Source organism: Protopterus annectens, chromosome 9.part0, assembly GCF_019279795.1.
Source record: "Protopterus annectens isolate FY-2018-M chromosome 9.part0, PAN1.0, whole genome shotgun sequence".
Classification (NCBI taxonomy): Eukaryota; Metazoa; Chordata; order Ceratodontiformes; family Protopteridae; genus Protopterus; species Protopterus annectens.
In genome coordinates, this window is record NC_056743.1 from 421,448,926 (window position 1) to 421,463,242 (window position 14,317).

The window sequence follows — 14,317 nt, forward strand, 5'->3', positions numbered from 1 at the left end:
AGCTGAAAGCATAAGTGTCTGCCTTATTTTGATGTGATAGTATGCATCTTGAACATCTATGGAGCACATCCAAACACCCTTGTATAGAAACGCAGAATGGACTGAACCATGGTCACTTGGAACTTGGACTTTTTCATGAATTGATTTAGTCTGCTTAGATCCGAACTTGGTCTCAAGTCTCCTGTCTTTTTTTTTTGCACTAAAAAGAAACTTGTGTACATCTCAACTCTTGTTTGGTCTGCTGGGACCTCCTGGATGACTCTCTTGTCTAGCAGCTTTTGAATTTCTTGTGCTGCAGGCAGCCTTACTCTGACTGTGTGGAATGTTAGGAAGCTTCTTTCTTTTGGAGGTTGGGGGATGTGCCCACTAGGAAAATGTTATGAAGTAACCACTGGATATAATTTTTAGCAGCCAGGAATCTTTTGTTATAGCAGCCCAGGCATCTGGGTGCAATGACCCACATCTCCTAACTGCCTGCAGAGGTGGGCAGTCTGGTAGTACTTCTGGAGTGCTGAAAGGGTCTATCTTGGAATGAATCTCGGAAATCCTGATTTGTGGGTCTCTTCTGCCTTGAGGGTGACATCTACCATTAGAACGGTCTCCTCTGCCTCTGAAGGAGTTGTCTCTGCGTGGATCCTGGAAAGGTCCCTGAGATTTGTGGAACCACATTTTCTTCTCTCTGACTTCTAGAGAAAGTTCATTGAGAGGTAGAAAACTTGATTCCCATGGCAGACGGGGTCTTTCCTTCTTGTTCATTTTGGGTAAGCTTTTCTTTCACAGAAGGAACAAAGATATTCTGTCAAAGGGACCATTGATGAAAGACATCTTGAAAGGCTCCACAAAGTTGCATAGCCATATCCAGGCATGTCTCCTTATGGCAATGCCTGAAATGGCTGACCATGAGACACCTTCTGCTGCATGAGAGATTAACCTCATGGACGCATTGGAAATTGACAAGAGAGTGGGCAGCTGAGATGATCTTTTGCAATCTTGTGCAGACATAGGATCCAGAGAGAGTTTGATAGTTCTTTTGTCAAATCTCTCTGTAGCCTTGTAAAGTGTACCAGGTAGTTCAGGGACCTCAGAGCAAATACACCCTTTCCAGATCTGTCCATTGCCCTAGACTCAAATAAAATAAAAAAATGGAATTAGTGAGCCTTTTCAACCAACAGGGGCTGGACTTGATGAAAATAATGACAGAGAACTATAAAAAAAAAAAAAAAAAAAAATGATGCCTTACTGGAAGACTTAATAACACTTAAAAGTAAAATCTGTAATAATGATAATTTTATGAGATACAGGTTTGAATATGTGAGGGTGCTGGACAGTTCAGACCCAAGTGGTTGTTAAATTAAAAGCTAAGTAAGAGATGAACGCAATTATATGAATGGACTCGCATTTCCGCAACCTCCACCTGTTTATAGGTGAGATGAAAATAATGGTACATCCTCTTTACACCAAGGGTCCAACTGTGATGCAGGAATTGTCTCAGCTACTTCATAACGGGTGGAAAATGATCCAGCCAATCAATTTGGACAGAACCAGCTTAGACGAAGTGAATGATTGTGAGCACAAGAAGAAAGGGGGAATAATATAGGAACTGCATCTGTGCAGAAGTTTCGGCTTCCATTAACAACTGGGAAGGAACATTATTGGGGATATCAACAGAGGAGCAGGCCTTGCAAAAACAACAAACGGCAGAGGTAGAACCTTCGCCCTTGGCTGCTGGTGAATGATAACTTAATGAGCAACATCTTGAGGAACAATGCTTGAGTCTGGAAAATGTGCAAAATGGACCATTCATTTTACAAAACACCCAAGGTGACTTTAATATTTTCATTTTACAGATATTGAGGTCAACCGGACTGTTGTTGACATTTAAGAGTGTTATATTTGTTCCTTCATGGTCTGTGAATATAGCAGACACCTTAATTGATTTTAAATTGTTTGTGGGTAAACTGAATTTAGTACCTCTATTTAATAATAATGGGGTGGATACAATAAAGAATTTGCTATTCCGAGTACTTTTAACCCTCCCCTACATCCCTCTTTGTTAGTATTGGAACAAATGTGCGAGATCGATTTCAGGAATCAACTGAAAACTAAGACTATAAAGGGTCTTAAGAATGTTACAAAAAAAGATAATGAGGAATTAAATACTCTAAGGCTAGCTAATATCAGAATAATGAAGCTGATAATGGTAGGGGGTTAGTTTCTATGACAAGGGATGATTACTCGGATAGAATGTTGAAACTTCTGGATACTGACAATTAATGGAATAATGTCACTTAATGAGTGGAATGGAGCATATAGGAAAGTTAAGGGGTTTATTGATGATTTATTTAATTGTAGACAAATTGGTATAGATTTTATATCACTATTTGTTAATGCCTGCACCAATTATACCTGTCATTTTTGGTAAGCCCAAGATTCATAAAACTATGATAGATTCACCTCTACGTCTAATTATTGACTGAAGAAACTCTATAACATTTGCCTGTGCAAAAGTAGTACTTTATATTATACTTTATAGTACTTTGAAAAATATGTAGAAAAAGAACCACAAATATGTAAGGATTCTTGGTCATTTTTGAAGGACGTGAGCCAACAGGCCTTTAATATTGATCATAACTTTTTAACTGGTGATGTAATAGACCTTTATATGGTAATCCCACACGAACTAGGGATCAAATGGGTAATGGACCTTCTATTAAGGAAGGGGACACCATTGAATGATTTAAAACTTATAGAAGACCTTCTTGATATTATTTAAAAAAAATTTTTTTTTTTTATCTTTGAAGGCATATATATGCAGAAGAAGGGCGTAGCCATGGGGTCACCTTGTGGAGCTAGCTTTGCAAATTTGGTGATTGCTTACTGGGAGAGTCGATATATATTTTAACGAGTATTAGAAAGAAAGCATTCATTTTTGCATTTCACTAGTAGCCACCCATTATATCAGAAGAAATCTGTGTGAGCAGCAGGAAGGATTACTTTGGAAGCAGACTCCTATTAGAACGCACTACTTTAAAATAGATGTTTTTAAAAAGACAATATCCTCTGCAATTTATACAAGATTTGGTTAACAAGGTGCAAAATAAAAGAAGTGAGGGACACTTTGAACCAATTTTGAGGAGGATTAGACATATAAAATCTTTCTCAGACGAAATACAAGTACCAGTGGGTAGTGGGCTTGTAATTGAAAGATATGAAACAAGCTTTATAACTACTTATACTTTGCATTCAGAAATTATAAAGAATATTTTAATTAAGAATTGGTGCGTTTTAATGGAAGACACGAATTGTAAGGATAAGTTGGGCACCCTCCCAAAAATTACATATAAGAAGGGAACTAACTTGAAAACTATTGTAGAAAGTGAACAGAGGGGTACGCACAGGAATGCGGGAATGTTTAAATTTGAAGCATGCCCTTACTGTAGATTTATAGATGTTGGGCAAGACTACCTGGTCATGAATAGACATTTTAAGACATCCAATAAATAAGAGTTTAATTCAAAAAATGTTGTATATTTAGGGACATGTCTTAAATGCACTGGGTTTTACGTAGGTGAAATTGAGCAGAAGTTAAAAGACCAAATTTATGAACATATATACAGTATAAGTAAGGGAAAGGATAACAATGCTTTAGCGAAACGTACTAGAGAACCTGGGGCATCACTTTAAATTTAGAGTAATTGACCAGGTAAAAATTGGACCTCGAGGAGGGATTTTGGGGCCAAAATTGGCAAGACAAGAACTAAAGTGGCAACTTTTATTGAATGCTTATTCTTACCCAGGATTAAACGACTAGTGTTCTATTGCCTGCCTTCTGAAGTTAAGGAGTTTCACAAGGTTAAAAAGGAATGATGCTTATGAAGTAAATACAGGAACATTAATTTAGTATTATGATATGTTATAGGAAGGTTGTTGTGAAATAGATTGTTTTTAAATATTAAATATTTTGTATATAAAAAACAATAGCAAAGGTCTGGCTCCAAATAATCCAAACAGCATAAAGTTCTCCTACTGGCATGAAGGACCCAATATTGTAAGTGTATTTCGACTGATAGTTCTTTTAAACATCCAGATACTGGTGAGTATTTTGGTATCTGGGTCCAAGCCTAATGTGACACCTGCCATGTGATTTATTTAGCTACCTGCTGTGTATGCCATAAGTTTTATGTAGGTAAAACTGATCGTAGTCTTAGAGAAGGGATAAGGGAACATCTTTATAATATTAAGAAAGTGAATGTTATAAATGCCTTAGCTAAGCATGTTAATAGTACAGACTCACAGCATATATTTGATTTTAGTGTGTTGGGTAGAAATTATATAAATATTAGGCATGGTAATATCAGGGCTGAACAGAAGAAATAGAGGCACAGTGGATAGTTAGACTTAGAGCCAATTGTGGGCATGGACTTAATGAATATATACCATTGAAACCTATGTTGCAAAAGAGACTGTTAAATAGGTAAAACAATGATGCAAGAAGTTTATCATTTTTATTCTGTGCTGTTTTTACTTTAAGAAGCATTGCTTTTAACTTTTAATTGGTGTCATGTGATTTTTAATGGTTATATAAGGCATGTCTTTTAGAGTTCATTTTGTATGCACCTGATGAAGCTATTGTGAAAGCGCTTGTGCTGAATAAAATAGAGCTGCTCAACATTTTCGTTTTATGGTTGGTCCTTCATGCCAGTAGGAGAACTTTATGCTGTTTGGATTATTTGGAGCCAGACCTCTGCTATTGTTTTTTATATACTCTTCTTTTTCTTCATGTTAAGCAAAGGTGCACAGTGTTTTTCAGGTATCCGTCGTTTTCATTAAATATTTTGTATTTAATTTTAATGGTGATATGAGTAATGTAAAAATCTTGGTTTTAGCTATCTTTCATGTGTGTAAGTTTTAATGACCTACTGAGAATAATCGTAACTATAAGTATTTAAGGGGTGTGTATTTTTAAGTTGTCTGATGAAGTTCATTGGAAGCTGATGGTTGAAAACCCTCACAATTAAAACAGTTTTCTTCTTGGGATTTGCTGTGACCTTTGTGTTTTTATTTGGTTACAGTTTTATTAGTCTGTTTAGACTGCCCTGAACTCTGTTAGGAGGGTGGACAAAGATCTCTGTTCTACAAGCTCCTTTTTCGTGGCTGCCGCCACAACCATGGCATCTACAGGGACTCCTTTGCTGCAGAGGAGTTTTATGTTTTGGAGTGGCTAAACTTATACGGGTGATGCAGTAATGGCTCAACTGAATACGGTTCCTTCCATCCCGAGTGAGGTCAAGGTCAGATCAATAAGTTCATCTGTGAGGGGTGGGTCACCCAAGATGTAGATGAGCCAGAACTAAAAGCCTCCAGAAATACTGACTCCTTTGGAGAAGGATTATTGGAAGACCAACCACCCTTTTATTAAGGATCTCTAATATGTCTCCTAAGGAGATATTATCAGGTAGTGGTCTTGGTGACCCTTCTCCTTCCTCAAAATCAGTATCTTCAGTGAAAGATTCCAGCGGGAAATCTGTGCCCCTCCTCTTGCACGTCCTCTTCTGATGGACCTCCTTGGGGGTGTTCAGGGTAGGTATCAGAAGACAGGGGGACTTCCTTCATAGGGACTGACTGGAAGCTAAGAGGAACTGGCTGCCCCTGTGGAATAGGTCTGATTTACAAAGAGTTTGGAACTGAAGAGGGGATGGGGGTGAATCCAAGAGGTGAAAGACCGGATCTCTAGAATGAGGAAAAGCCTTCTCCACAACCTCAAAGACAAATGGACCCAGAGAAGCTGTGACCACCTGCCCTGGAGCTTAGTGCTTCACAATGGGTAGATCATAATTCTGACGATCCATGGCTGGAGGTGGAAACTGGACCCAAGCTGTCCAGCGTTGAGGCTCCAAGGGGCAGGGATGGATCTGATATCACTGGAGTAGAGCCTGGCCCCACTGATCTGATGCTGATGCTTCAGCTCCAGGACCTGTTCTGATCCAAAGGGATAGGAACAGAACTGGTCAGGGGTACTGTCAAGAGTCGAAGAAGTAATTCTGTTTGGATCCAACTCCAGAATTCATGGGGCTGTTGGATCCTGGGGCACTGAAACCTAAGGTCGGATCAGAGAAGGAGATAAGACTGAGTGTAATGGCAGGAAGACACATGGTTCGTATAGGGGATGGAGCCAAAATAACCCCTATCTGGATCAGAGTTTTGAGGAATTTGCGCATCATCCTATCCACATCTGCTTTGGAAAGACTCCTGGAGGGCCTCGTACATGAAATGGTTCACTGAGGTCTGGAGTGCTTTTTGGGTGTTTGCATATAAGAGGAATGGAGTTGAGGTGAGAATGGATCCAAGAAAAACCCGGGAGAACAAGTTCTAGGAGTGTACGATGTACTTAGCTTAGGATCCGAAAGTTTAGGATCCAGAGTACAAAGTCAGATCTGATAGTTTCAAAACTTTATGAGGCAGTTCTGAAGAAATCTTGGAAAACTTCGGTGGTGAATCCTTCCTATGCTCTGATGGAGCTTTTGTGGTCTTACTAGGGGGTTTGAGCCCCTGAAGTGGCGGAAGTTCAGGGAGGAAGTAGACATTTAAGAATAAGTTTACTCTCTCAGCTAAGGCACCCAAGTTGAAAGCTGCACAGATTAAGTATTTAAATGAGCTGCTCTTAAACAATAGAACGCACGCTTTGTGGGCATCTGAATTAGGGACTTTATGCCCACAAGAAATGCATTTTCTGAAACGTGTCGGCTTGTCGGACTTGACAGTTTAAAAGTTAGAGAAGAAGGGCAAAGAGATAAGAACATAATTTTTTAAGAACATTATCAATGGTAATTTGCAAGAAATTTCTATATAAACTGTATAAAGTCCTGGTGCAGAAAAAAATGAAGACTAAATGGGAGGAGTATAATATAATAGGAGGAAAATATCTGGATAAGTGAAATTATTTTTTTTACTTACAAAAACTTGAAAAATTGCTACGACAGTAGGACCCTACATCTGAGCTCTATGGCAGCAAAAGAGGTCTGCAGTACTATAGATGGACTATGGCATTATGGATAGGGGGAGGAGCTCAAGAGTTGGATCCAAAGTCTGAACTATGCAGCCGAGTCAGATCCAAGGTTTGGATCCTTGACCTATTCATTGAGGAAGAATGAAAAGGACATCAGATCACAAGTTGAACAGAGAAAAATAAATTAAATTCAGATAAAAAGCAGTTTAAAATCAGTAGAACAGCACTGAAACCACACTAGGCCAGAATAGGCTGAAACAAAACAAAAGTTGAAAAGAAAATAAGTGAAACCAAGATAAAAAAAAACAGTTTAACATCAGCAAAACAACAAACTGCTTTTAAGTGCAGAGATGAAATGCAATATACAAACTTTTCAAAGTCAACGTATGCTTGACCATTCTGAGGGGATGAGGGAGGCATCTTACTGCATTAGTGGCAATTTCAGGAATGTAAGTATATTATTGGTAGTGTAGTATGAAGAGCCTAGTGTACCTGCATTGCAAGTGGCATCACCCGGTCAGGAGGTTCTGAAGGCGAGAGATAATGTTCCCAACTTCCTAATGATTGCAACCTGGCAAGAGGCTGGGGATAGGACAAGACTGTAGGTTCTGCAGAGTCACTTGCTCCCTAACACCTAAATCTCTCCTCTGCTGGGGAGCAAAATTGCCAGATGTCTCTCTCTAGTGTAGAAACAGATGGGTTAGGGGGATGTAAGAAGGGGAGCATTGGGCAAATCCTGTGGGCTAGCAAAAGAAAAAAAAAGCCACACCCTTATTTGATATCATAACATGGGGTCATAAACATTTGAATTAGTATGCAGCACTTCATATAAACAGTATAATTTCCATATAAAAAGTAAAACCATTGAAATTATTTTATTTTAATACTGTCTTATTAATTTGCTATACATACATAAATGCCCAGTCAGATTTCAGTATTCATACAGAGTTATCCAGTCAAATATTGTTCAGTTGAGACTTTCACAGTTAGAAAAAAACATTTCATCTAGTGTTCTGAGAAATTAGTACTCCATCCAGACTTTTTCAGATGAAAATCATTGTACCATTCAAAGCTGTAAATCAGTAATCAGCTTCTTATCCAGTGCTGGAAATGTTCCACGTGTAGCTGCCTTTGAAAAATCTATATGCCGTGGAGAACTACTGGGCTTTCCCTGTGTGCCACCTGAGACGTCTAATCAGAAGTCAGCATCCCACTCACAATCCTCCTCTGAGTGTGGACTGACTATATTCTCTGGAAACTGATCAAAATTCCTGGTATCTAGAGGGCCACTGACCTGTGAGGAAAAAAAAAAACAAAGATTCACAAATATAAATAAGATAGATCAGACAGTATAAAATTGAAAGTGTATAGCTGGTTCACATAAACTCTTGACTGGAATAGTACTTTTTCTACTGCAGTTGGGAAAGTTAACCCGTTATGGGTTGATTAACTCAACTTGCCTTAAGCTGCAAAACATAAAAATTAAGAGAGAAAAAGCCATATGAATTTCTTGTGATGCATTCATTCTAACACAAACATCAGGTTTTGCTAAATTTTCACTTATGCTCAAGGTACATTGACTGGGAGTGAGAGGGCCCAGCACTTTGACCTCTATATTGTATCCTTATGTTAAACACTGGACATAAAGGACCAGGTACTTTGACCTCCATTTCATATCCTTGTTAAACATTTTCCATCTAAAACTGCACACACCATGGAATGGCAAGTGAGTTGTGTGTCTCTTTTCATATCCAGTCATTATCCAATGCTATTACCAGGTACTACAATAGTATGTCCTGATGGAATTACAGTACAGTGTGAGAGGAAACAGTACAGGGGGCTGAAAATGTAGACGATAAAAGGACAACGGAAACATGTTAGACTCATATTTCCTTGACATTACTAAAGCAACATGCTTGACTATAATATGCTATGAGGTCTACCCACAGGAAGTATTGCATTTCCACTCCTGCATGCAATCAAGAAGCCTATTTGGATTGCAGACAGGCTGATGTGCCTGTAGAAGAAGTGACGGCAACTTCTTCCGGTTTGCCGTCGAGGGGCACTAGAAGCGAGGCTGCATTACAGAAGGGAGCTGCAACTAAATTTTGTTACAATCATTTGGCATTGAATTCCCAGGACCAAGGTCTGAATGGACAGTCCTCCTCCCTTTTAGGGGAACATGGTGTTCAGGGACATGCTGCTGTGGGGAATGACTGATAGTATGGCTAATGGCGACAGTGGAGTACAAGAGTGGATGGATACTTCATCTTTGGCTTCATGGCTTGTCAGTTACAAGTCTTTTTCCAGTCACCAAGGTACTGATAATAACTTTATATTTAACGACCGGGATGCTGAGAGAGACAGTGAAGCGTCTCAGAGCCAATATTAAAAAACTCACTGATTTAATTTACAAACATAAAACACTGGGTATTGACAATTGCTAGTTGCATGATTGTATCAAAAGGGGGTAGTGTGCCCAAAGGATTGCGTTTTTATAAGTTTCTGAACAATGTAGTGGAAGGCTCCCCCTTTCACAAAGAATTGTTGAGTATTTTTGACTGTAGTGGTTTTGAAGTCATGAAAGCCCTGATTAAAGAAAATGAAAGTATTATGGGTCAAGTATATCAGGAGATAGAATACATTAATGAAGTAGTGACTAATGATCTTATGTTTTCTGTTGAAAATGAGAAGAGAAAATATTTTACTATTAAGCAACAGGTGGAAGAAAAATGTCATGTTATTTTTAAAAGGAATTGTGGCAAAATAGATAGGGATTTGAGGGATTACAGACAGAAAAAGGCATACCTGTACCCCAAGAATGACAAATTTGGTCGAAAAAATAATAATTTTTTTGATAAATCTGGACCACAACACAGTACTTATTCCTCCTATTTTCCGCCAGGGGGACACTATGCCTGGGACTCTATGGACCACAGAGTGGTCTACAGTGATTCAGGGATGGGGGAACATCAGGATTCAAACAATATTGAATTCCCACTTAGGAGATCAGATCGGTTAAGGTACAAATCCCCTGTGCGGTATTTTTACAGGGGTTCCCGAAACGGCATGAGATAAATAAGAGTGGTAGCCAGGAAGGGGGACTAGCCAACATGTTGGACCAATGGAGTACAGGGAATATTACTGTGGATGGACCATGTCACACCCTACATGACTTTAAAATTTACAATTACAGCAGTGAGGAGATTGACAGGAAACATTTTATTTTATTTTCAAAAGGTTTTAAATTCATCCCCTCTACAGGGGGTAATTAAGTGGACAGCTTAATAGACTTGAGGATTTTTCTACGGAAAAAGAATTTAGACATTGTGTTTCAGGGACAACAGGATGGTGGTACTAATAGTGGTATTAGAAGACCTAGTACCTATAATCCCCCTATACACCGCCAGCTAAAAAATTTTGAAAGGGAGGTCGAAGAAGAAATCAGGAACGTTTACAGGGGTGAATGGCATGGTAAATTTAACATGACTAGAGAAGAAAAGTTACTTCTCAAATCCATTCAAGAAAATAGATACCCGAGGGTGATGCAACCTGATAAAGGTGGAGGGGTGGTCTTCATGGATAGTATTTTGTATTCCAGTAAGATGATGGATATGCTTAATGATACCAATAGGTATGTTAGGGTATCCAAGAATGAGATCAACTTAGCATACCGTAAGATTGATTTGGTTTTACAGGACATGCTGAATGACAATCTTATAAACCAGGACACTTTTAAGTATCTCAGTGTGGACAGACCCCATATCCCTGCTATTTTCGGGATACCCAAGGTACATAAAAGTGTGGAGGATCCACCCTTGAGACCCATTGTGGCAGCCAATAGCTCTAAAACCCATACTTTGGCCAAATTTTTGGATATAAAATTAAAAGATATTTGGGTTAGGGCCAATGGTATACTTAAGGACTCCTGGGAATTTCTGAGAAACATTAATAGCAACATGTATTCTGATTCTTTAATATTTGTAACCCTTGATATTCAGGATTTATTTAATGTGATTCCACATTCTACAGGGTCAGAATGGTTCCAGGATGCCATTCACCAACATGGAAAACTTGACCACAATACTTTTCTGGTTTATACAGAGTTGATGGATTTGGTATTGAAACACAACTTTATATTTTTTTGAGGGCGAGTTGTTTAAACAGATCCAGGGAGTGGCCATGGGAGCAAGTTGTGCCCCTACTTATCCCAACATTGTGCTCATGGTTTGGGAAGAGAAGTTTGTGTTCCAGTCTGAATATGTAAAATATTGGGTATATTACAAACGTTACCTGGATGATATTTGCATTTTTTGGAAAGGTAGCATGGAAAAGTTAACAGAATTTATAGACTATCTAAACCATACCACTAATTTTTTGAAATTTACTTCCCATATTACACATGACTATATGAACTTTTTGGACATCACTATTAAAAAAGACGTCCTAGGGCAGCAGTTTACATCTAATGTATATAGAAAGGAAACCTTTTCTAACTCATACTTACATTTCACTAGTTCCCATCCGTTTAAACAGAAGAGAAGTATTATCAAGGGACAATTTGTCCGTAGTTGTAGGATGACCTCTTTGGACTTCGAAGATGAAAGTCAGAGAGTCAAAAAAATGTTTATATCTAGGAAGTATCCTAACTATTTAATTGATGAGGTATTGGAGGAAGTAAAGAATGGGAGAAAGGATAGGTTTGCCCCTATTTTGGGAACAGGAGATACAAGTGTGATGGTACCAATAAATGTGCAGGGTACCACACAACAACCAGGGGTGACGTTACCGGGGATGAAATCCAGAAACCTTGGGGGTAATTATGTGATGTTTTATAATCAGAATACCTCTAGGGTTAAAAACATTATTACTCAACATTGGAGCAGGTTTAGGTGTTATTCAGAGTTGGTCGTTTTGTTTACCAACACCCTAGGATTCACATACAAAAAAGGCAGGAACCTCAAGGATTTGCTGGAGTATAATGGTCCTATTGTTTCATGTAAGAAATTGGGAACCTACAAATGTGGGGCATGCGCCCGATACCCATATATACTTGGGATTCTGTACACATCCTGTCAAGAGACTATCAGATTCAGAGTAGTAGTTTTTCCAATTGTAATAGTGAAGGCTTGATTTATTTAGCCTTATGCAAAACCTGTGGTGCATTTTACATTGGAAAAACTACTCGCAAACTCAGGAGGAGGATTTATGAGCATTTATATGCTATTAGAGTTGAAGACATTAAAAATGCCTTGTTTAAACATACACTGACATGTCCCCAAGCAAAATGGGGCTTCTTTGTTGTAGAGAAGGTTCAATGTGATGCGAGGGTGGGCCCTTGCGAAAATAGGATAGAGGTGAGAGATATATTTTGGCAGTTGTTATTGGAAGCCAATAGATTCCCAGGGCTGAATGAATACATATCCATTGCCCCTATTCTAAAAATGAGAGCTGTAAAACTATAAAATAAGTACATATATTGTTTTGCAAGTTCTTTTTGTTGGCTTTTGATTCAAGTTTATCTGTCCAACACATTGTGATGGTTTTAATATTTATATATTTATTTTAAAGTTCTTTTTAAAAAAATGTGCATGTTTTTATCTATTTTCATTTGTATTTGTGGCAAGTTGGTAGGTTGTCATGAACATTTTAGTCATAGGATTTAATTGGCGTCAATTAAACAATTGTTTTAACTATTAATTAAATTGGGAGGGGTATATAAGCAGGCACAGCCTTCATTCATTCAGTTTACATCTGAAGAAGTCTGGTGGACAAAAGCGCTTTGTATTTTGTGGTGTTTATGCGATTAAACCTGCTGTTGATTACACCTACAGACTTGTGTTTATTATTTATTATTACCTCCTGCCTCTTTGGGTGCCTGTTGTGGTTTTACTGGTTCTATGGCACCCTTTCCTTTGAGTTTTTATAATATGCTATGCGACATCTGAGAGTGAATATGCCCCTGTTTCCTGATGGAATACCTCAAGATTTTGGGTCTCATGACATCTCTGATTCTCATGATACCCCTTGGCAAGACTCCAAATGAGAAAGACACAGTGGTATCTGAAACATGTTTGGTGCCAGCGTCATCATCCTTTATCTTTTCAAACCCCAGTGCTAGAGTTTGTTAGAAAGAAATCTTTGGGTAGAGACAGCTGATATCCTTAAATCCAGGTCTCCCATTCTCCCTCCAACAGCAGTCAGTTACCACAGATGCTTTTAACTTTGCTTGGGGAACAGTTTCAGGAGGGATAAAAGTGCAAGGGGTGTAGGACAACAAGGACAGACATAAACACATAAATATAAAGGAGATGCTTGTTCTGATCAAGGCACTCAACCTTGAATCATCTTTTGTCCCCAGGACCTCTTCAAGTGGCCACTGACAATGCCACAACTAACAACCAAGGGGAACCAGATTGTACCCCATTTGCAGATTAACCATGTTAGCTTGGGATATAGCTTTATAGCACAGTCTCACTCTACAAGCATCCTTTCAGTCAGAGCAAAACTTTGTGGCAGACAAGCTAAGCAGGAGCAGGGCAGACCTTTATAAATGGAAACTACATCAGAGGTCTTCTAAGATTTGATCCATCTGTGGGAATTTCCCCAAGTGGACCACTTTGACTTCTCTGATCAGTCAACTGATAAGATTCTCTTACAGGGCTTCATTCAAGAAGGCCTGGAAGACAGATGCCTTTTCTTTTCCTTGGACAGGAAAGTTCCTGTGTGCTTTTCCACCCTTTCCATTAACATCCAGGATACTTCTGAAGATTAAGAAGGAATATCTCAAGATGATTGTGACTACTCTCTTCTGGCCCAGGCAACTGTGGTTCTCCCTTCTTTTGGAAATGGTCAGGGGGCATTTTCCACAGCCTTAACAGACCAGATCTACGCACACAAAAACAGGGGTGATTGATACACCACAACATGTCATCTTCAGTTGACTGCATGGATAATAGGGCCTTAATTCCCTTTAAGCACCAGGTTACAGAGGATGTGCAGCAGGTACTAATGACGACAAGAAAGCCTGCTACTAGAAAATCATATATTAGCAAATGGAAATGGTTTTCTTGTTGGTACCAACAACATAACCAGCAGCCATTCAGGACTAGTTCTTTTTTCTTTTCCAATATTTGTATGAGTTACTATCCTAAGGCCTTTCTTATTCCTCTGTCAAGGTTAATGTATTAACCATGTCTACCCATGGATCCTCCTGTTTCAAAGCAGTCTCATGTGAAACTGTTTTTGAAAGTGGTTTTGCATAAGAGCCCTCCAAGAAAATCAGTGTCCCCTCCTCGGGATCTTAATTTT

General features: G+C 38.8%; 1 protein-coding gene and 1 long non-coding RNA gene across 3 annotated transcripts in view; one reads left to right on the top strand and one right to left on the bottom strand.

The window, feature by feature from the left end:
• LOC122811248 overlaps positions 1-14,317 on the top strand; it is a 1,815,945-nt gene that overhangs the window by 684,760 nt on the left and 1,116,868 nt on the right. The window lies entirely within an intron of this gene.
• LOC122811247 (cGMP-dependent protein kinase 1-like) overlaps positions 7,866-14,317 on the bottom strand; it is a 4,027,247-nt gene continuing 4,020,795 nt past the window's right edge. Inside the window, exon 18 of the mRNA XM_044082966.1 lies at positions 7,866-8,300. Within this exon, the coding sequence (XP_043938901.1) occupies positions 8,202-8,300 (99 nt within the window). The 3' untranslated portion in view covers positions 7,866-8,201. The remainder of the gene's footprint in view (positions 8,301-14,317) is intronic.